This window comes from Poecilia mexicana, unplaced genomic scaffold, assembly GCF_051168715.1.
Source record: "Poecilia mexicana isolate PSO_F unplaced genomic scaffold, ASM5116871v1 scaffold_21, whole genome shotgun sequence".
Classification (NCBI taxonomy): Eukaryota; Metazoa; Chordata; class Actinopteri; order Cyprinodontiformes; family Poeciliidae; genus Poecilia; species Poecilia mexicana.
In genome coordinates this window covers 12628819-12649817 of record NW_028263390.1, presented here as the reverse complement: position 1 = coordinate 12649817, position 20999 = coordinate 12628819, and the positions used below count along the sequence as shown (strand labels likewise).

Below are 20999 nucleotides of genomic sequence, written 5' to 3'. Positions count from 1 at the left end.
TCAGCGTTTGATGGTCTGGACACTGCAAATCTGGGGAAAAGACAAACAGAAGAAATCTGGAAGTGGGTAAATATCATTTTACTGTGCATCCAGGGATGCATTAGAGCTGATTATGGGCCGCAACTTTGATATATGTGTATTGTGCAATTCCTTTATGTCTATCCCTTTATCCATAAATACAAACATACCAAACAGATAATGATGGTCTGTTTGATGTGCACATCTTGAAAAATATGAGCTTAAAGTTTACCCCATTTTTTGGCATTTTGAGCGCTTGAATTATGTGACCATGTAATACATCTCGGACTCAACATGATGTCTTTTAATTTCTTCTCTGGAACCAGATAAACGACAACATTTACTGAAAAAGAGCGGGTGGAAGGCCATGTTTTGAACTGTCCAATTTTCCAGTCCCACAGTGGTTCTGTGGATCTGGGACAATGACACCCAGTTCCACAGCGTCCCCGCCAACACAAACCCTGCTTCTGAACAGAGCCACCTCCCTCCCCACGATCCTTTGCTCTGAGTAGGGCAAGGAGAGGAGGTGGGGGGCCGAAGGGAGGCCAACAAAAGTCTGAACAGGCCAGAGGAGCGACACACCGGCGCCATGGCGATCCCTAAGACAACTTATCTCCTCTCTCTCAGTGATAGCGCCTGTCAAAATAACAGCCAAGATACACACCCAGCAAGGAACTGGTTAACTTGTAGGCCGTCCAGCTAGAATGCCGGGGCCTTTGTCTTTCCTACACGGCTCACTTGAGCTTGATAATGTCACTGCTGTCTTGGCACCCAATTATATTTAACAATAATACATAAAGTTACAGATGACCCTCAGCATCACTGTCTTTTCTTATTAAGAAAAAATAATTTGATTGTATTTCTGTTACAAGGAGGTGGGAAATTTGTATGTAATATACAAAATGAAAATATGTTAATGGATAGATTATGCTTCGAAGCATAGCATCTCACTAGGTGGTTGTTCATTAAAGTCTTGTAGTGGTTGTAGTTCTCAGATTTGCTTTGTATGCTGTCAGCGGCAACCTGGTCTGATGATGATAGCCACATATGTTCACATCATACAACACTGGGGCAGGATTTAAATGGAAAACAAAAAAGAAAGATAAACAAAACAAGCCTAACAAAGAAAAAATTCTGAGTTGTGAATATCAGTTTTTGTTTTCACCAGTTGCATTACTGCAGAGTGGATCAACTGGATAACTGGATTTGAACACGACAGATCTTTTGGCGCCCTCTTGTGGTTGTTCTGCTCCTGTTATAAATGTCATCAGAGAGTGCCGCAATTTAATTTATTATTATAAAATATATATATATATATATATATATATATATATATATATATATATATATATATATATATATATATATATATATATATATATATATATATATATATATATATATATATATATATATATATATATATATATATATATAAATATATATATATATATATATATATATATATATATATATATATATATATAGTTTATAATTTGCTTAAGTAAAGATAGAAATGCTAAATCAATGTTGTTATTGCCACTTATTTAACAAACTCATCGACTATGACTACATCAATAAAAAAATAAAAGTGAAAGAATAAATTGCTATTCAAATCCATACATTTCTATTCAAACTTGGTGAAAGTGGAATCATTTAAGATTTTATTCTATTTTCAGATCCGGTGTTTATTCTGTCAGCTGTTTTGATCAAATTCAATGGGTCAAATGAACACATCTTAAGACAAGATAAAATAATGATTTTCACAGATTATCATAATGTAAATGAATAATTTCAAGACTTAAACACACAACAATGTATTAAATAAGTATTTGAAACTAGTAAATAATTATAACTCCATTATTTTATTTATGTTTTTACCAACTGATCATAAAAAAGTAGTCATATGCTTTTAACATAATCAGCACAATATTTGTTTGTTTGTAAATTTAGATAATTATGGGTAAATGGATATATTTATTTAATGTTTTTTTTGTTTATTTGTTTGCTCTTTGTTATTTTGCCACAAATAAATTATATTCAACTACTCAATGATATATTAAAATGTGGTGATTTTGTCCCAAAATAACAGTTCCAGTTACTTTGAGTAAATATTTATGATTTTGGGGGTCTTTTAGGTGATGTTATCATCACCACAAGTTTTCTGATTTTGACGTCCTTGTTCAGTTGAGCTATCTAATTAGGTTAAGGATATTATTTGTAGGGAAACAAATGTATGGCTATGTTTATTTCCATACCTATGTGATCATTTAGTTATTTTCACTTTGCCGATATACTAAAAAAAATTACACTTTATGCAGTCACTAAATAATTAATTGTTTAAAATTGAAAAAAAAAAAAAAAAGTTCCCTGACCGGGAATCGAACCCGGGCCGCGGCGGTGAGAGCGCCGAATCCTAACCACTAGACCACCAGGGAATGTGTTCAAAATAAATACATGACATGTTGTTGACTCTTTTACGATGGTCATGTTATGTCGGTTATTTGTTGTATTTGTTCTATGACTGCTTAACTTGTACAATAAATGCCCTGTTGCCTCATTTATAGAAAAGAAGCACAAAGGGAGATGTAATTCTACATAAAAGGGACGATCTTTCCCCCATTTTCTGGCACTGACGACGCCAGAGGGCGTTGCAAAGAAGGAGAGGCTTCATGTAGCGCTTCGAAGATGCTCGCCTGGCGTGTGAGCTGCTTCAGCTACCTGTTTTCAAAATCAATTTTGCGCGTCATGGAGTCATTGCACAAAGACGTTACAGCCCACTGCTGAGACAGGTTGGAGGAGCAGGGATGTCTCAGGGTAAGCAAACGGTTTTAAACCGCAATTCCGTTCCTACCTTCAATAGCAGGTTGCTATTGTGTGTAAACAAAGTGGCTAGCCGCTGTAGCAGCGTTAGCAGCAGCTGTGTGTGGTCAGCTGGAAGAAAGCTGGACCTTGTTCGATGCGTCTTTGTTTGCTTAAATTTGCCGGTTGCTCGGGCGGTTTTTTGACAATAACATACCTGGCTGTTTTGTGGTTTGCTGTCGCTGCTTCGACTGGTCAAGATAAGTAAGCTATTTAGCTAAATTTAAACAACGTAGCTTCAATTATTACGTTTCCTCAAAGGTTAACAATCTACCTGTTATATAAGACTTGAAAGCTACACATGGATCAACTTGTCCTCTTTTTTTAAGTATGTCTTGAATCGTTTCATTAATTTTAGCGTCGTGATAATTGTATCTCAGTGTGGCTGTTTACATCAATTGGATTCCCAGTGCTCAGTGCTAATAATAGACAAACAGACTCCTACAATTAAGCTGTATTACATAATGAAAACGCATGTTTATGGCAGGAAATCGGGAGCAGCTGCGCTTGTGAAAGGAGCATTTTCTCCCTTTATGCTAATTAACCTGACACGAAGATCATTATGGGATGCTTTTGTCGCCCTCCACGCAAGACGACTGACTTATGGGATGCGTTATTAGGTTTTTGCAGCCCTACGGAGTGCTGCAAGCTTGAGAAGGCAGACTGAGAGCTTTTCTGATTTCCTTCCTTCTCTCATTTGCAGGACGAAAAATAAGTGTGAGAGACAACTGCGGGATCCTCATCTAGCTTGGCTGTGTGTGGATGTTTGTATGGATGTGTTTACTGTAGCTGTATGCAGATTTTTGAAGCCTGATGGAAAAAAGAGAGAGAAAGCAGGGATATTTTGACAGGTAAGGCACTCTTCGGGGTTTGTTTGTCTATATTAAATGTCTCTTGCTTTGCAATGTTTAGGGCCAATGTTTGTATTTGAGCTCATGCCTAAATGACCAGGCAGAGGTAGTCAAGCTGGTGCTATCGTTGCCCGTCCAAGGCATTAGAGAACTAAGCCGCATCTCTGTTCCCACACGCTTCCATAGAGCCTTCAAAAACCCTCACATTCACAGACAGTACAAACCTCTCACTGTTGTTATAATAATTTTATATAATTTACTCATTGTGTATTGTATGGAAATGTGGTTTTATGACTTCTATATATATGTACAATGTTTCAGTTGGATATTGCTCAGATCTGAGGTCATATTGGACTCAACTGGCACAAACAATGATTATGACCACAAATCATGGAAACATGGTACAATGTAAAGCAATTAATATGCAATTGAGCTAGGTATTTTTCTAAATCATAAAAATGCCTAAAAGACAAATGGTTGTTTATAGGGATGAAATGAAAGCAGAAAAGTCAAGTCAAGGTTTATTTACATAGCACAGAAAAGGACAAAGTGTCAATATGAGGGTACGAAATAGAGATGTGCAGTGAATTGACATTGAGCGATTTATACGTTTTCTAATAAATACTTTTAAGTAAAAAAACATTCATTTAAGATTTAAACGAGCTAACATTTGGTGACTTTTCTTCATTTAATAGTAATTTTGCAGATCTTTAATTTATTGCCACCCACTACTGTAGTTCAGTCATTCCGGTTGCTTGTATTAGAGCTGCGGTCTCTTCCAATGCAGACATTTGCTGTTTGCAAAGTAAACTTTATTGGGTAGTTAATAATTTTCCATATGTTTACTGTGTCTGTAAACACAGTGAATAAAACTCGTTTGACTCGTCTGTTATGACTCTTGAGTTTGAGTTGAAGCCTTGTATATAGACATTATTTTCAATTTATTTACAGCTTTCACCTTTTGAAACACCTTATCCCAGTTGCTACTTATTAGCCTTTTAGTCAAACAGAAAATGGAGATTAAATTTTTTAGCACCCAAAAAAAAAAAAATCAAACGACAGAAAGCATCAAATTATGAAAGAAATAGCTTGATGGCATCTGCACATTCAGAATTAACAGTTCGGCTTATTCACAAGCAAGCGAGGAGTCCGAGATTTCTCACTTCATCTGCAACAAAAGCTAAATCCTTCTAAGCTACTTTCAGTTTCTCAGCTCAACATTCTTATGCAGCTAATCTAGGTTTAAACCTGCGTGACTCTCTTTCATTTCTCTCGTTTGGAGAACCCAACACGCCAGCTTACTAGCGCTAGAATTTATTGTACCAGACTCAAGCTTATGCTCGAATATTAAAAGCATCTCCTGGTTGTATTGACGAAACATATTTATTGATTTGGAAGTCTTCGGCATTTCTGTTCATCATCCGTTCTGAACACCGAGGCGCATTGAGTAATTGTGCATTTTCAATCTCTGCTACGTGTCGCAGATCTACACCCACCTTACAAGACCTCCGTTTAATCAGTAGTGCGTCAGAGTTTCACACAGAGAGGCACTGGCTGTTGACTTTAAAATTGGATTTTGGCAGTGTTGTGAAACACGATATTGGGAAAGGAGTGGAAAAGGACTTTTCACAGCTACGGAGTAAGGAGGGATGAGAACTTGTGAAGCTATCAGCAAATTGCAGCTCTTAGTCTGTGACGTCTGTTGCAGGTGAGGTGCTTCAGCGAGCTGCATGCAGTTCAGACGTTTGATTACTGTGAAATCTGTCACCAGTTGTTATTTATTCTGATTCCATTCATTTTATTTACATAGAACCAATTCACAACAAATGTTGTCTCAGGACACTTTACAAAAAAAAAAAAAATTCAATTGCACAAAACATTTCTGTCTAAGGAAATTCAGCAGATTACATCGAGTCATGGACTTGCAGCATTCATTCCTCTTGGACAAGGTTGTTAGCTTTTTTCTGTGCAGGATGCACGGAAAAAAAAGGATGTTTGTGCATCCTGTGTTTCAGTGGATGTGAGCACCATATATAATCACAAATCAACTTTTATACCTGTGGAAGGAGTGAATCATAAAGTAGAGTGTTCAGTTGCTTCCTAAATGGGGGGTGGGGGGTGAAGTAGATTTAAACACAATCAATGCCCGGATGGTTAGCGCAGCGTTTTGGTTTTTTCAGAGTGGGTATGTGATTCAATTGTGTCTTATGGGCTTGTTTCCCTTGCATTATGGCTCCGGTTTCATGTTCTGATTGGGCTGACAATCTGGCTCAAATAAGACATCAGTCATGTCTTTTCTCCTGGAAATACTGGACTTTAATTATTGGATCATCATTGCGTTGGTTCTTAATGGGATTTTGACTCTATGTACTATTAGGAGAGGTCTACCTGTATGGGCACTAAGCAGATCTAAAGCAACATGCAGCAGATCACCTCTAATAAAGTTACCCAGAGGTGTCTGATGTCTCACGTGCAGTAAGATGGAGTTCTGTCAAACAGAGGTGTTTAATATGCCTATTGCTATAGCTACCATCAAGCGGTCACTTTGTGATTTTAATTCAGAGCTTTCTTTCATATTAAAAGCTCGGCTTTGAATCACGGATTAACTGGACAGAGTGGTAGTTAATGTTACTGCTACAATGTTTAATTTGTTTTACCCTTTGCTATTTTGTGCTTTGCAGTTTGTTTGTTTTTTTGTTTGTTTGGATTTTTTTTGGTAGAAAATGGTGGTGCGTGGAGCAGTATGTTTTATACCGACCGTGGTTGCCATGGTTCATTCCTGACTTTTATTTCCCTCTGCTAGCCTGAGCTTTGAGATTTAACTTGCTATTACAAAAGGGAAACGCACCGATTTGAGATGTAAAAGTCGAAACGGCTTTGATTATTCCTCAGTTATGTGTCTATAATAATCTCAAATTCAGAAGTTAAAATCTTCTTATTATTATTATTTCAACATTCTAAACCTATTTTTGGATTTAGGCTTGTTCATCACGGGAAGCGAGTGACTTCGGAGGGAGTGCTGTAGAGCCAAGTGGCTCACGGTGTGTTTGGGAAAAGAATCAATATGTTCGTAGCAAAAATAGTCCTTATCAGCCAACACAGCTACTGCTGTAACAACCACATCCCCTCCTATTTGAAGTGGGTGCCACTTCGCTTCCTGACATATCGAGCAAAGGTCAACATGCGGCCGCCCAGCGTTTTGCTGTCCAAGCAAAAGTCATTAGGCACCGAACTGCTTTGTTCCAGTTATGCTCACTATTACGACTCAAAGTAATGTTTTGTTGATGTAGTTGATTGCTATCTGGCAAACGCTTGTTTATTCATGCACGATTTCTTTGAATGGTGCACAATCATTGCTTCAGTGCAGCAAAAGTCAAAACAAAGTTGTGAATGTAAAACCAACACACTGTTGTTCTAATAAGCAATAAGACTCATGCTAGCCAAGGTTAATCTTAACATTCAAGTGTCATAAAGAGATGCTATATGTTCTGAGCTGAGGATTAATCACTCTTACTTGATTGCTGCGCTAAAAGTGGGTGTGTTAAAATCCTTCTGCAATAAACTAATGTCAAAGTCCCACTGTAGATTAATGTACTAGGATTTGTCGTATGATATAGTTCATTAATTTGACTTTTGGTTGTATGTTTCTATTTCTGGAGAAATGAATATTAAAACATTACACATTTAGTCAGGAACAGTGAGACGGGGAGATATAAGGACATGGGATAATAATTGATGTTAACCTGCACTTTGTGGCTCTTGGAAGTATTGCGCTTACTCAATTTTTTATTTTTTATTTTTCAAATGAGAAGGCTTTGTTCAGATTTTGTACAGAACAGGAATTCTATCTGAATTTTAAGTCGTATGAACTAACTGTGGTCACCAACCAAAAGTCTAAGTTACATTTTTGGTTGATTCAACAAGCAAGACTTTGCTTTGTCTCAGGGCTTTCGAATCTGTTCCTGCCCAGACTCTGGTTTGTAGAACAGCACCGCAGAGGTGCCGTTTACAAATCGAATGCTACACGCGAAAGAAGAAAAGCAGAGTGTGGAAATGAAAGGAACCCTTTTGATCTGTGCAGTATGAGAAATGCCCCCGAGCGAAACAGATGCTACTACTGCTGAGTTTCTAGAGATCCATGCTGTGTCTAAGACTACAAAGAGGAGAGACCTCAGCTCCCTCCTTCTGCAGCCTTATCGACCCAATCTCATCCGTTCCATTAAAGCACTTCAATACTTAAGATCCTGTTGTTGTGATGTTCCTTTATTTGCTCTTCACCTGGGGCTGTGCTGGAAATTACCCCAGTTCCCCCAATAAGTATGCTTATCTTTTCTTGAGATATCTTCTTATAGAGCATGTAGTGCTTTTGCAAAAGTATCCACACCAATTGAAGTTTTACACATTTCTGTTACATTCCAACTGCAAACTTCAATTTAATTTAATGTGATCAGTCAACACAAAGTGGTGCTGGTTTACTGTAAGTCTTTCTTTAACTGTTCTGATGTTACAGAGTCTAGATTTTAAGTCTAGACTCTGGTGGAGAAAAAAAAAAGATGCCTGCTTTACAAATTGTTTCATGAATAAAATTTTTTTAAAAAGCGAGCCGTGCATTTTTATTCATCTCCCCCTAAACTGGGTTCCAGATGTTTTGGGTGTGTGTGTGTGTCCACCAGCTTCACACATCTTGAGACCATTCACATTTGCACAATAGCTCAAGATCGGTCACATCGAATGGAGAACATCTCTGAACACCAATTTCAGTCTAGATTGGACTTTGACTAGGCCATTCTAATGAAAGATGGCACGTTGATCTAAACGCAATCGGCAAACTTCCTCTGGTCTTCTTTCAACCATCAGTTTCACGTTGAAACATCTAAGCCAGATTTTTGCACAACTAATATTTATGCTCTTCAAAGGGTGCAGATACACTTACGAGGCACAGTACATAACCTGTGGCTCACCATTAACCCTGGCTACCCGTGTACTTCACAGTAGTATGCTTCCATAATGTACGCCCATCATTTGCTGCCCATCAATGATTAAACAGGGAGTAAGAAGAGTCTGGGAAGACAATACTGCTGACACTGCAAAAAAAACTGTATTTGACAGGAGGCCTCAAAACTCACTCCATCTACAGTTTATTGCAAATCCACTTTGTTTAAAAAAGGATCTAGATTATGGTATATGCAACAGTCTTACCATTTTTCCAGGTTCCTGTAAACAAGTCCTTTTTTCCTTTTTTTTTTTTTTGCTATCTCATTAGGCTGAAAAGGCGAAAGCAGCTGAAGCCGACCCAACCAGAAAAGAGCCAGAATGAGCCGAGTCCGGCAATCATCTCCTCCTGTGACACGGATCCCAACAAGAAGGCGGATCTGCACAGAGTAACGGATAAACCGCCTGCAGATCTGGGTGAGAGCTGATTCTTCTTCAAATATCTATGAAAAGCATAAACAGTCCATTTATTACTGTCAAATTTCACCTAGTGGGTTTGAGCAGAAGTAAGATAAATCTATCTGGGTTAGAAATTGTTGGATAATGTATCTTTTGGCCTACTCTGATGTCTTTCTTGTTTTGAGCATAATAAAGAAACCCGCATTTGACAGTTACATGTAACACGACATATTCAACCACTGCAGACGTCTAATCATTGGTGTTTCTGTTCAGAAACTACTTATTCTGCTGAGTTAGCTGTTGACAGTGACTGTGAGAATTACAAACATTCCTCTTTTTATTTAAAATGTTTCCTGTGGTCTCAGAGCAACACACAAGCCCCACGAAATAGGGAATCGTTTGCATTGACGCAACCTCAGCAGATTTAAATGGGAAGTTGCGTAATCATTTTCCTGGTTTGTTTAAGAGTCAGTGAGGACACTTAGGACACCTTGTTCACAAAGCCTGCATGCAGTAAGATTTGCTTTTAATTAGTCAATCCTGAAAGAAATGTTAAAACTCTGCATAATCTGTTTGCACTTTGATTTTATCGGATCTATAAAAGTGCAAAGAAATGGTAGAAATAGTGTTTGTTTTTTTTTGTTTTGTTTTGTTGACAATGAGTCCTTCACAAGATTCACTGTGGATACTTATAAATAAATCATTGTATTGATAAACCAAACAGTAAAAGTAGTACATCATACAAAGGTGAACATGCGCTATACCTAAATAAAAGTTTTGGTGTTAAATTATTTTAAATATATTTTTACATTTATTTGATGTGCATGGGTAATTTTATTTTATTTTTTTTTACAGGATCTCTATTCTCCCTAAATGTAGTGTAATATCACAATGGTGTTAGCCTGTACACACAGACTGAATTTACGTTGTGGTATTACAGTGTCAGCTCTGTGCAGACTCGGTGAAGTGCAGAGGTCAGAGCAGTGGCTGTCCGGGCACATGCAGCAAACGTTCCAGCAGTCTTAGTCATGCACTGCGTTTCGGTCAATTGTGCACTAACAGCTTCTGCGCCCTGGCAAGAGGAAAGTGCTGACTGTGGGAATGATCTGCAACAGGAGTCTGATTGTGTGTCTGCTTACAAGAACTGCTGCATCCCGTGCTGAATGATGATAATGGGGAGAAAAAAATAACTGGTACTGGGAGACAAGTAACTCAGTGGATGTGAAGGCCCTTCACTGCACCACAGATTCTCTCTGAGGTTCGAGTTGTGACTTTGACAGCATGACCACAAATTCCTGAAAAAAAAAAAAAATCTTAAAATTCATGTATGTATAATTAAGGCCTTAAAATGTCTTAAATTAATTTACAAAATGTAAGTTGTCCTTACATATGTTAATCACAGGTTCTAAATTTTGTTGTGGCATGACTATTCAATACCATATACTCTATGTAGCTAATTTTTCTCACGCGACTTAAAACGTTAAAAGATGACTTAAGGTCTAGCTCTACCAGGGTGTGAATAATTTGCTCAATTTCATCCTCATGCGACATCACATGACATCGTCCTCCACATGTTTGCTCTGTCTCTTTCAGCTTAGTTTTTTTATTTTCCCCTTGCAGTTATGCTTCATGTTTCACACGAACCCTACTAATATACTTTGAAGTTTGTGTTTTTATTGAGACATTGCTTTCCAATGAAGAGATTTCTAATATTTAATATTTTTCTAGAGTCTATAATTCTTCTTCGACTTTCAGGTGATGGCTGTAAAAGTAACAACCAGGCAAAAATGGAGAAAAAGAAGCCGCCGGGGACAGTAGAGTTCATTGTGAGTAGCCCGACACTCTCTAGACAGTTTGAAAAACAAGATGCTAATCTATTCATTTTGCATCATTTTTAAGCGGTGTGTGTGTGTGTGTTTAGAAAGTCTGCAGAAGCTAGGTTTCACATAAAGGCTGATCTGTGGTTGCAGGTGGGACCTGATGATTCCATCAACAGCATCGCACTTAAATTCAACATCACCCCGAACAAGCTGGTGCAGCTGAACAAGCTCTTCGCCCGCAGCGTCTACCCTGGCCAGGTGAGAGGACCGAAACTGTCCGGTCGGGCTGATTTGCGTCGTCGTTATAGATTATCTGACTATTTACTGGCCGGTCCACTGTCATTACAGAAGCTGTTTGTTCCCGATGTGAGTCAAGCGGAAACAGACCCGAAGTCGCCAACGGCTTCTGACGCCTCCTTCACTAACGGCGTTTCTGACAAGCCCTTACAAGTGAGTCGAAATCAGTCTGGGATGTTGCCGCTAGGTTATTTGACCTTAAAATACCTTAACAGCGTGCCGTGGCATTTATGAGTGTCAAATCTTGACACTTCAGTTGTGCACATATTATTGGATTTGTCCTTAAACTCGTTCCAGGATTGCACTCAAAGCTGCCGGTCAGCGAAGTCCATCCGTCGGGAGTTCTCGCCAAATTCTGAGGACGAGAGCCCGGCAACGGTTAAATTCATTAAGATGAGCTGCAAGTACTTCACCGATGGCATGGTGAGAAGCTTACATGCTTTGCTGATGTCTGGTTAAAATGTAGGTTAAATCTCGAAAGACTCCTTCTTTGAAATGTAGAAAGTTATTCTTTTTCATGCATGTCCTTTGATGTTGATAAATGATTTGTCTTCTTTTGCTCCGGCTGTTGTGTATACCTTACCTTAATGTATACTATGCATAAGTGATAATTAAATATGTACATTCTCATGTTGTATTTTTTATGGAAGAAAGAAAAACCCTGAGGCACATATGCTACGCAGAAAATTTTACTGTGGAATTTGGTCTAAGCATTTTCCAAGTTTGGACGATGCTGAGTTTGGAAAAAAAAAATATTTGTACTCTCAGACTTCATTCCCCATCATAGTTTAAAGAGCTGCTCTCCCTGTGTTAGGGTGTTGTGGGCGGTGTGTTAATTGTAACGCCCAACAACATCATGTTCGACCCTCACAAGTCGGACCCCCTGGTGATCGAGAACGGCTGTGAGGAGTACGGCCTCATCTGCCCCATGGAGGAGGTGGTCTCCGTGGCGCTGTACGACGACGTGTCGCGCATGCAGCTCAAAGACGCTTTGCCATCGTAAGAGCTGACGCTCCACATTTCTGCCGTTTTCTTGCCATCCTTCCTGGCCTTCGCCTCTACTCCTGTTTTCCCTTATCCTGAGTCCAGCTCAGCTTTCTCTTGTCCTCAGCTGTTTTTTGTTTTTTTCCTGACATTCTCTTCAGAACGCTACATTTCCAATTCCCATCCATCCTATCGTGAGCGTTTTCGTTTGTTAAAAATGTGTCCTTTGTTTGAGATTTTTGTTGCCTCACATCACATTTGTTATTTTCAGTTGGGTGCAGTTTTTAATTTAAGTTGGTCATGTTCTTTGTTGTTTTTTTCCCCTGTACTTTTTTTGTTCCCCTCCCCTCCTTCCATCCTGTTTCCCGTCTATGTGATGTCCCGTGTCCTCACAGAGACCTACCCCAGGATCTGTGTCCTGTCTACAGGCCAGGTGAGTGGGAGCAGCTGCCATCGGAGCAGGAGTTGAACCCTTTCAGTCGGTACGAGGCTCTGGTTCCCAAACAACCCATATTTTTGGATGACATTGAGTCTACTCTTTCTGAAACTGGTAAGACGTCATCAAATATGGATTTTTCCAGTCTGTATACCCTCCCATAGCATTAGCGGTATGCCAAAATCGACTGGTCAAATATGCTCAAAGGACTCAAAACCTTTAAAAGTAAAAGATGCTTTTATTGTGGCTTTTATGTTTTGTACAGGGCTTTGTTTTAACATATTCCCTATTTTCAGTGAGTACAGAGGGGGAGCAGGCAGAAAAGTCTCCGTCGGATGAGGGATTTACCGATCTGGAGCCGATCATCAGCTGGAACACTGAGGAGACCCAGGGGAGCTCCTCGACTACACACTGCAGAGACAATTATGATCACGTAGGACCAACCTGCCTCAACCTGCAAGAGTCCCGAGACCATTCAGCACTCAGTCGAGCTAAAGGGAGGCTGGATGACGAAGAGGACGAAGGTGTTGCTCAGAACAGCTCCGTAGAGGACGGAGAGTCAGTCTTGTCTGCCTTGGAGACCGAGAAGCAGGGTAGCTCGCAGATTAAACCCTTGAGCCAGCAGGTAACTGAAACCAAAGATACGCACCCCGAAGGCACCGAAGAGCTGCCAAGTAGAGTAGAAGATAAAACACTCAGGAGGCTGAGTCTGCAGGAGGCTTCGGAGGTAGAGAGAAGAGGCCCAGACAGACTAGCAGAGGGCGACAGAGTCGGTGAGGAGGCGAGACAAAAGAAGAACCAGGAATCAGAGATGAGGTCCTGGCTGCTGAAGAGGATGCAGGTTCCAATAGAAGGTACATCAGAGGGTTGGTTATTAATGGTATTTATATGCTGAATATGTTACAACTCAAAAATTCAAACTTTTCAGTGAACTGTGAAAAGTTAGAATAAAACTGTGTCATTAAGAAGTTTTAATTTCTTCTTTTTTTTTTTTTTTTTTTGTCTTGCTTGGCAGACATGCTTTTACCATCGGAGGAGAAGAGCAAAAATCCACCCATGTTCCTGTGCTTCAAGGTTGGGAAGCCAATGAGGAAGTCCTTCGCCACCTGCATGACCTCCAGTCCCGCCTCCTCGGTCAGAGTCCGGGAGAGGCAGCCAGAATACTGGTTTGCTGTTCCACAGGAGAGGTGATGTTTTTCTCCCCTCTCCCCCACCCCCCCCAAAAAAAAACATCAGAAAATGGTAATGTCTTTTGTTTTTTTCCTCGAGGATAATCTGTTGAAAGATGTGTGTGTGTGTGTGTGTGCGTGTGTGTGTTTCAGGGTGGACAGTCTCTACTCCTTTTTCGTCCAGTGGTCTCCTGATGTGTACGGGAAGGAAGCCCGTGAGCAGGGCTTTGTTGTGGTGGAGAAAGACGAGCTGGACATGATCGACAACTTCTTCAGTGACCCTGCGTCTTGCAGCTGGGAGGTGAGGATTTTGTGCTACCATCGCCCCAGTTTTTGTGTGTGTGTTTTATTCCCCACTTTAACCTCTTTTGTCTTTTTTTTTTTTCCTGCTGTGTATTCTAGATCATCACCATCGACGAGGCCAAACGCAGACAGAGCTTCAGCAGCTGTGACAGAGACTCCACGGTCGACGCTTTGCCCATGCTTATTGATAACAGTGATCTGCTGCAAGATACACACATTGAGAAGGTAAGTTGTATAGGACATACAGCAGGTTTCCTACCACCCAAAACCTTTTATTCTTTTTTTTTTTTTTTTTTTTTTTTTTTAAACTGAGATTTCATTTTACTTTGTCAAACACGACAAAAAAAATCTATGCAAAAAAAAAATCACAGCATAACAGCTTGGTTTTATGTTTAAAATGGGGTAGAAAGAAATATAAACATATTAAATCCTACCCTAGGTGCTTATGCAAGTATTAATTCCTTAATTCACAGTCTAATAGTTGATTGTTTTGTTTCTTTCAGCTTGCCTGTCGCCTGCCAGCCCGCGTGCAGGGTTATCTGTGGAGGCTGGTCTACAGCACTGAGAAACATGGCACCAGTCTGAAGACTCTGTACAGGAACCTGTTAGATGTGGACAGTCCCGTGCTGCTGGTTGTCAAAGATGTGGATGAGCAAGTAAATAACAGACTCATTGTGCAAGATAAAACTGTTTATCTTTGGCGCCTCACAGTGGTGAAAGATATATATAGACTTCACAAACCCCAAGTCATGTCATTTGTGGATATTTCTATCAGAAAGGTTATTTTTGTATATTTCATTTTTTGTCTTATTACAGATATTTGGAGCTTTTTCAACTCACCCCTTCAGAGTCAGTGAACATTTCTATGGCACTGGAGAGACATTCCTTTACAGCTTCTGTCCTGAAATTAAGGTTCGTGCTTCAGTATCTCCATAAACACATCCCAGAAATCTGCACTCACTTTAGAGTGTTTTAATTCTGACGTAATTTGGCATGATTTCAGGTGTACCGCTGGACGGGGGAGAATTCTTACTTTGTGAAAGGCAACACTGACTCTCTGCAGATGGGAGGAGGAGGGTGTGTACAACAGCCACGTTATTCCCTTTGCTGTCACTTGGCTGTTGAACAGAAAAGTGCGTTTTAGCTGCTCCCTGACTTTTTGTGTCCCCTCTACTGCAGCGGCCATCTGGGTCTCTGGCTAGACGGCGAGTTGTACCGAGGCACCACCACCAAGTGCGCCACCTTCAACAATCAGCCACTCTCCGCCCGGGAGGACTTCAACATCCACAGCCTGGAGGTGTGGACCTTTGAGTAGCCTCATCTGCTCAGGCTCCTGACACATCTACACATCTTGAGCCATTAGACAAACACTCCCAAGTCTGTTATGCATCACTTGGAGCCACTCATGAAAGGGACTGAGTGTTATGTGAGACAGAAGCAAGCGGCAAAGGCGTCTGTGTTCTGCAGGGAGCCTGATCACGAGTTTACATCCAGTTGCTTTTGCAAGTGGAAGTGCGACAAAATGCCCTGAGCTCATTCGCCGCCTTACCAATGGAACAGAGGCTCCAGCTTCCTCGGCGTGAAGGCTGCCTTGCATTCAAAGCTGCTCTTTGACTGTGTGGCTAAGACCTAAAGAGGCCAAAGTTCTCACATTAATGTTCACATTATTCCCATCAACACCAGGAAGTCTCAGAATGATCTGGGCTTAATCCTTACAGAAATTATCAACAGTGTTGACAATATTTGTATGTTTGACAATGTACATATTTATGTACTGAAGAAATTCGGAATGTCAATCTTTTTTTTTTTTTTTTTTTTTTTGTTATTGCTGCAGTTTACTCAAAACTTGAAGGAAAGTGACAATTGCCAGGGTTAATTTTAATCCATTCAACGACAAATGGCTAAATTGTTTCCATCTGAAGCATTCGCTTCTCCTTTGGTGGTAACTTTTTCTCTTTTTTTTGGTGGTAACTTTTTCTCTTTGGTGGTAACTGATCCACTCTCTGAAATGGCAAGAGTGAGATACGTTTCACTTTCCAAATGAAGAAATGTGATCCAAAAAGACTCCTACAGCCAGAAACAAGTTTGCAATGACCAAATTTAATGTTTTGTTCCTGACCTTGTATTTTATAAGAATATTTTTGCATTTTATTTTTATATTCTTTTTTTTATGAGAAAACTGCTCCTTTTTTTGGTATTATGTTGTTGTTGTTTTTTTTCTTTTTTTACCATAGTTTATTTCTGTTTTGAGTAATTTTATGTAAGAATTTTTGTTGGTTTGTTTTCTGTTGTTTATTTTTTCTTTTTTTTACTTGGTCATTGTTGTTGAGCCAGTTTAACATGATGCCACTTTGCACTACAGGATGCAGCTAATGCTGCCTTTGTGGCCCCTGGTAATGAGCATTACTTTAATATTACTGTTAAATTGTTACTGAATCTAGTTGAATCTTTAACCAGAAAAGGGAAGTCCAACCACGCCTCACTCTCTACATTAGCTAAGCGTTGATGAGAAAAAGGGATCAACTGTTATTCCACTCTGATGTGGCACTAACTACACAGTCAGATCTGTTAACACAGAAATGAAGCCTCTTTTTGTGTCTGATGCAGGCTTGTAGTGCATGAATACAACACCACTACCTGCCATGCTCTGTTCACTAATGCCCGAAAAATGCTTCATGTTAAAATTGAGCGATATTACTTTAGAGCTGGTTGGTGTTGTAACTGTGAATGCTCCCCAAGTATTATTTCTTGTGAATTCAAAACTGCTGCGCTCTGTGATGTCTCTAAGAAGCTATTTATTGTTGTTATTGCCACCACATTTAAATTTAAATAAATGTCGAACATATAACATAAATATAACAATGAGCTGCTCATGATTTCAGTTTGTTGAGAGTTGAAAGCTTTTTTTTTTTTTCCACTGCTGAAAGCGGAACATGTGTACTGGAACATAATCCCCTGATGTTATAGCCTGTAGATAATAGGATGTCGAACTAATTTTTCATTTAGAGCCTTATGCAGGTCACAACTGTCCTCAAAGAGCCAGTTGTGCCAGAATGTATTTATGAAACCCAATAACAAACTGTTAAAATATTAATAAATAGTTGTCTCTCCATTCAGTGAGTACTTCAAATTAAATAATATGGAACATCTTTTCACAGAGATGTAATTTGGCAGCATACAGATAAAAACTGCTTTGATTTGATTGATAAAATTTAAATATACAACTGTTCTCTTAAAGGTTAGACTTATGTCCCTCTGTAGTCTGAAGGGCCGCAAAAACCCGTGGTGGACCGGATTTGGGCCCCGGGCCTTGAGTTTGACACGCGCTGTAGAACGTCATCTCAACAAAGACCGTTTTCAGAAAAGATGCATCACTCTGTAGATTACGAACAGTTTTTAGCTCAGTTTAGCTTTAAAAGGAGGTTCGAATGTGTTCGGGGGATTCAAGAGATTGGCAAATTGAATATGTTAACTAAATGGTACTTTTGTTTTACTCTTAAGGTCTTTCTAAATTATTTTAACCTAACTTCATCTCCATTTATCTATTAGGAAAACTGACGAGTGATGTCCACTCGCAAAAATTGACGATCTTTTGTAGACATGTAATGCGGAACAAAAACAAATTGAAAGGGAAGACACAGGAGGAACCGTATCCGATGGGGAAATGCGGATTGAAGAAACACCTGGAGGGAAGATGGAAGGAAAGACTTGTAAAGAGTTTGATGAATCGTGTATTTTCTGCCATTTTGCGCACAATAGAGACGTAGAAACGACCATTCTTAAGCAGGTAAGGAGTTTTTGTTGGGCTTAAAGAGGAGAGATCATACAGCTGAAACTCTTAGGCCAGAGTTTCAGATTTATGTTTTGAAACTCTTGTCTCGTTCCGTTGTCACAGAACATGACAAGCAATACATAAATAAATAAAAACCCCGTCCAAGATTTTTATTGATCTATCTACAATAACTCTTTGAAGAATTTGAATTAATACGAGTTACAACAACATTTAATTTCCCTTTGGAATCAATAAAGTATATTTGAATTGAATTATACATTTCAGAATTTTTAAATGGATATCACGTCTGAATGTGGGTTCTCTTTGGGTGAGTAAGTGGGTATTATTTTTGTGTTTGGGATATTTAAAAGTAAAAAGAAAAAAAAGTGAATAGAACTTGTCTGACGTATTGACAAGCACTTCTCTGAATCATCCAGGAAGTTAAAAGAACCCAGGTCAACATCTCATTTAAGGCATCATGACCTCAAATGAAATAGTTTCACTTTTCTGCAGGACGAAGAGTTTGTTTGCTTCAGAGATATTGATCCTGTTGCTCCTCATCACTACCTGGTTATTCCTAGAGACCACATTGTCAGCTGCAAATCACTGAACAGAAGCCACATTGACCTCGGTCGGTGACATGCTCTCCTTTCACTAGTTCTATTATATTTGTATATATGCTGCTCATAGCAGCCAGCAATAACAAACCGTGTGTTCAACAGTTGAAAGGATGGCCAAATTTGGGAAAGAAGTGCTCCTGGACCAGGGGATCACCGATATGGAGAATGTAAGGTGGGTGACTAATCTGACAAGTGTGTTTATTTCTCACTTGTGGCCAGCAAACTTCCTCTGGCCTTTCTTCTGTTTTTTTTTTTCTTCTTCTTGAGTGTTTACATGAGGGGAATAAAATAGAAATGTAAGATGTTTGCAATGTAAAATGGGTAGTTTATAAAACAAAACAACAGAAATTAAACAAAACATGTCAAACACAACATGCAGGGTGACCAGAAAATGTCCACAAGGAGACAGGTGGAAATGGTTGCACAGATTGTGACAGTAGAGCAATATACGAAATAAAGGAAAAAATAAACTGACAGACAACCAAAATGATCAAAGGTTGGTCATTTTAACCACAAATTAGCCATAGTGAGGCAATTCATTTAACCATAAAATTACTTTAAACATCTTAAAAACATTGGAAATGTCAGGAAAGTACTGAATTTGAATCTGAAATATGTGCAAATATATTTCAGGCCTGGATTGGTGGGAATAAAATTACTTTACAGACTTTCTATCAAATTATCATTCTTTTCTTTCTTTCTACATTTCTTCCTTTTTTCTTTGTATCCTTCCAATCTTTCACCTGTTTCCATCCATCCTTCTTTTCTCCCTTTCTTCTTGATTCTCTTTATTTTTTTTTTTTTTTGCAATTTTTCCTTTCTTCTTTCCATGAGCCCTGCTGTCTTTTACTCTGTAATCCTTCCTAACTTTCTTTTTTAACTTTTCTTTTTTTCCCTTGATTTTGCAGGTCTCAAATAGAAATGTGCATATTTTTTTTCTGTTCACCAGTTATTGGAGGCAGTTATCATTAAGAATGAATCAAATACTTAGTGTATAAACTCAGTAGGAAGTGTTTTTATTTGTGCTTTAAAATGGAAATTGAAAAAGAACCCTGAAATTCTGAGTCAGCTGCAATACAAGACATTAGAAGTGAAGACAAGCTTGTAGCAACTCTGTTCAATCTGCCGCTTCACTCACATATTGTGAGACTGCAGCAAAAAGAAACTGAGCGTGGCACTGATGTGTGTTTGTTCTTCAGGTTGGGGTTCCACCAGCCTCCCTTCATCTCAGTAGGACACCTTCACCTCCATGTGCTCGCCCCGGCCAGCCAGATCTCAACTTATATGCAGCACAAGTTCACCCCAGGAACTGACCGTTTTATTACTGTGAGATTGGCTAACGAATTCTCTTCCTATTTTATTTTATTTTTTATACTATTGTAATGTTTTCTTCACTTAAAGAAGAAAACATTACACGAATCAGATATAACGACGTGTGTCCTTTCTCTACTCTTTCTCCAGGAACAGTCTCTAAGGGAGCGTCTAAAGAAAGTGTCTCCACTTACCTTTACAAGTTTTAGACAATATTTGGGATTTTAGGTTTTGGATCTGACATTTACCCTAAAGGGACCACAGCGAAGGAACCTCTCATGATTGTGCAGCTGTGGCAAAAAAAAAAAAAAAAAAAAAAAAAAACTCAGCCTGGAAAGAGACTTTTTACAAGCACTGGCTGTTAAGACAGAAAAACTAAATTCCGGTGTGCCGTTTTGAATATTTATTGTTCTTTCATCCATTATGTATCACAGAGGTCGCAAGGGGGGCTTGTGCCCACCTCCAGTGGGATACACCCTGGACAGATCGCCGGTCCATCGCAGGGCAACACAGAGACAAACAGGACAAAGAACCACACACGCACACACTCACACTTACGGATAAGCCGAAGTGCCCGGGGAGAACCCATGCATTTACAGGGAGAACATGCAAAATCCAGGTTGGATGGAACTCCAACCCAGGACCTTCTTGTTACATGGCAACTATTCTGCCAACTGCACCACTGTACAACCTACACATTTATTTAAATCATTTTATCTTTATGTTTAGTCACATTTACATGTTAAGGAGACAATAAACCAAACTGTGGCCTATAAATCATCAATTTTAGATTTGTATTGTTTACTGAAATCTGTGTAAAGCCAATTGTTTTTTTTATAGTTATTTATAATTAATACCAAATGAACTGTTAGATAACTAATATGAACATTAAAAGATGATTTTTGACTTGTTTGAAAAATGGTCTGATATATAAAAAAGATGCGTACGTCTTTTAAAATGTGGTTTTTATCAGTGAAATGAAACCTCAACACCAAAAATCTTTTTTTAAATCACAATAGAAGATACAATTGTGATTGAAAAGAAAACTTATTGTATTTATTCTTGGATTTATTTTAAAGTTCTAAATGTCCATTTAAACTTATAAAGCGATGAAACAATTGTTTATAGGATAACAATTCTCAGTATTTGTGTCACCTCAAAATAG

At 39.0% G+C, this 20999-nt stretch overlaps 2 protein-coding genes and 1 non-coding gene across 6 annotated transcripts; 2 read left to right on the top strand and 1 right to left on the bottom strand.

Moving 5' to 3' along the window:
• Positions 1 to 2384: 2384 nt before the first annotated feature.
• On the bottom strand, positions 2385 to 2456 carry trnae-cuc (transfer RNA glutamic acid (anticodon CUC)). The gene has a single exon. It is a non-coding gene; the product is annotated as a tRNA-Glu (tRNA).
• Positions 2457 to 2635: 179 nt separating this feature from the next.
• Positions 2636 to 16993, top strand: ncoa7b (nuclear receptor coactivator 7b). 3 transcript variants are annotated; one of them, XM_015004479.2, is made up of 17 exons: positions 2636 to 2835; positions 3584 to 3731; positions 8995 to 9140; positions 10878 to 10948; positions 11093 to 11200; positions 11291 to 11392; positions 11537 to 11662; positions 12054 to 12238; positions 12652 to 12773; positions 12956 to 13513; positions 13675 to 13846; positions 13982 to 14129; positions 14231 to 14356; positions 14635 to 14787; positions 14948 to 15043; positions 15135 to 15208; positions 15311 to 16993. In XM_015004479.2, the coding sequence occupies exons 2-17, from the start codon at positions 3694 to 3696 to the stop codon at positions 15444 to 15446; spliced, it is 2361 nt and encodes a 786-aa protein (XP_014859965.2). In that variant the 5' UTR covers positions 2636 to 2835; positions 3584 to 3693; the 3' UTR covers positions 15447 to 16993. The 3 variants fall into 3 exon arrangements, with proteins under 3 accessions (XP_014859965.2, XP_014859962.2, XP_087858275.1); XM_015004476.2 differs by having other exon boundaries at positions 2637 to 2835; positions 12619 to 12773; XM_088002149.1 differs by lacking the exon at positions 2636 to 2835 and adding an exon at positions 2913 to 3084 and having other exon boundaries at positions 12619 to 12773.
• Positions 16994 to 17737: 744 nt separating this feature from the next.
• On the top strand, positions 17738 to 20753 carry LOC106928313 (adenosine 5'-monophosphoramidase HINT3-like). Of its 2 annotated transcripts, none has more exons than XM_015004473.2 (5): positions 17738 to 17918; positions 18417 to 18534; positions 18626 to 18690; positions 19723 to 19849; positions 19985 to 20753. In XM_015004473.2, the coding sequence occupies exons 1-4, from the start codon at positions 17796 to 17798 to the stop codon at positions 19834 to 19836; spliced, it is 420 nt and encodes a 139-aa protein (XP_014859959.2). In that variant the 5' UTR covers positions 17738 to 17795; the 3' UTR covers positions 19837 to 19849; positions 19985 to 20753. The 2 variants fall into 2 exon arrangements, with proteins under 2 accessions (XP_014859959.2, XP_014859958.2); XM_015004472.2 differs by having other exon boundaries at positions 17739 to 17918; positions 18626 to 18695.
• The last annotated feature ends 246 nt before the right edge of the window (positions 20754 to 20999 follow it).

Bases quoted from the DNA above. Each gene is read 5' to 3' on its own strand.
- LOC106928313 (XM_015004472.2), top strand. From the start codon at position 17,796: ATGCGGATTGAAGAAACACCTGGAGGGAAGATGGAAGGAAAGACTTGT. The intron at 17,919-18,416 runs GTAAGGAGTTTT...ACTTTTCTGCAG, and splicing joins AAACGACCATTCTTAAGCAG to GACGAAGAGTTTGTTTGCTT. The intron at 19,850-19,984 runs GTGAGATTGGCT...CTCTTTCTCCAG, and splicing joins GAACTGACCGTTTTATTACT to GAACAGTCTCTAAGGGAGCG.
- ncoa7b (XM_015004476.2), top strand. From the start codon at position 3,694: ATGGAAAAAAGAGAGAGAAAGCAGGGATATTTTGACAG. The intron at 9,141-10,877 runs GTGAGAGCTGAT...TTCGACTTTCAG, and splicing joins TAAACCGCCTGCAGATCTGG to GTGATGGCTGTAAAAGTAAC. The intron at 15,044-15,134 runs GTTCGTGCTTCA...GCATGATTTCAG, and splicing joins GCTTCTGTCCTGAAATTAAG to GTGTACCGCTGGACGGGGGA.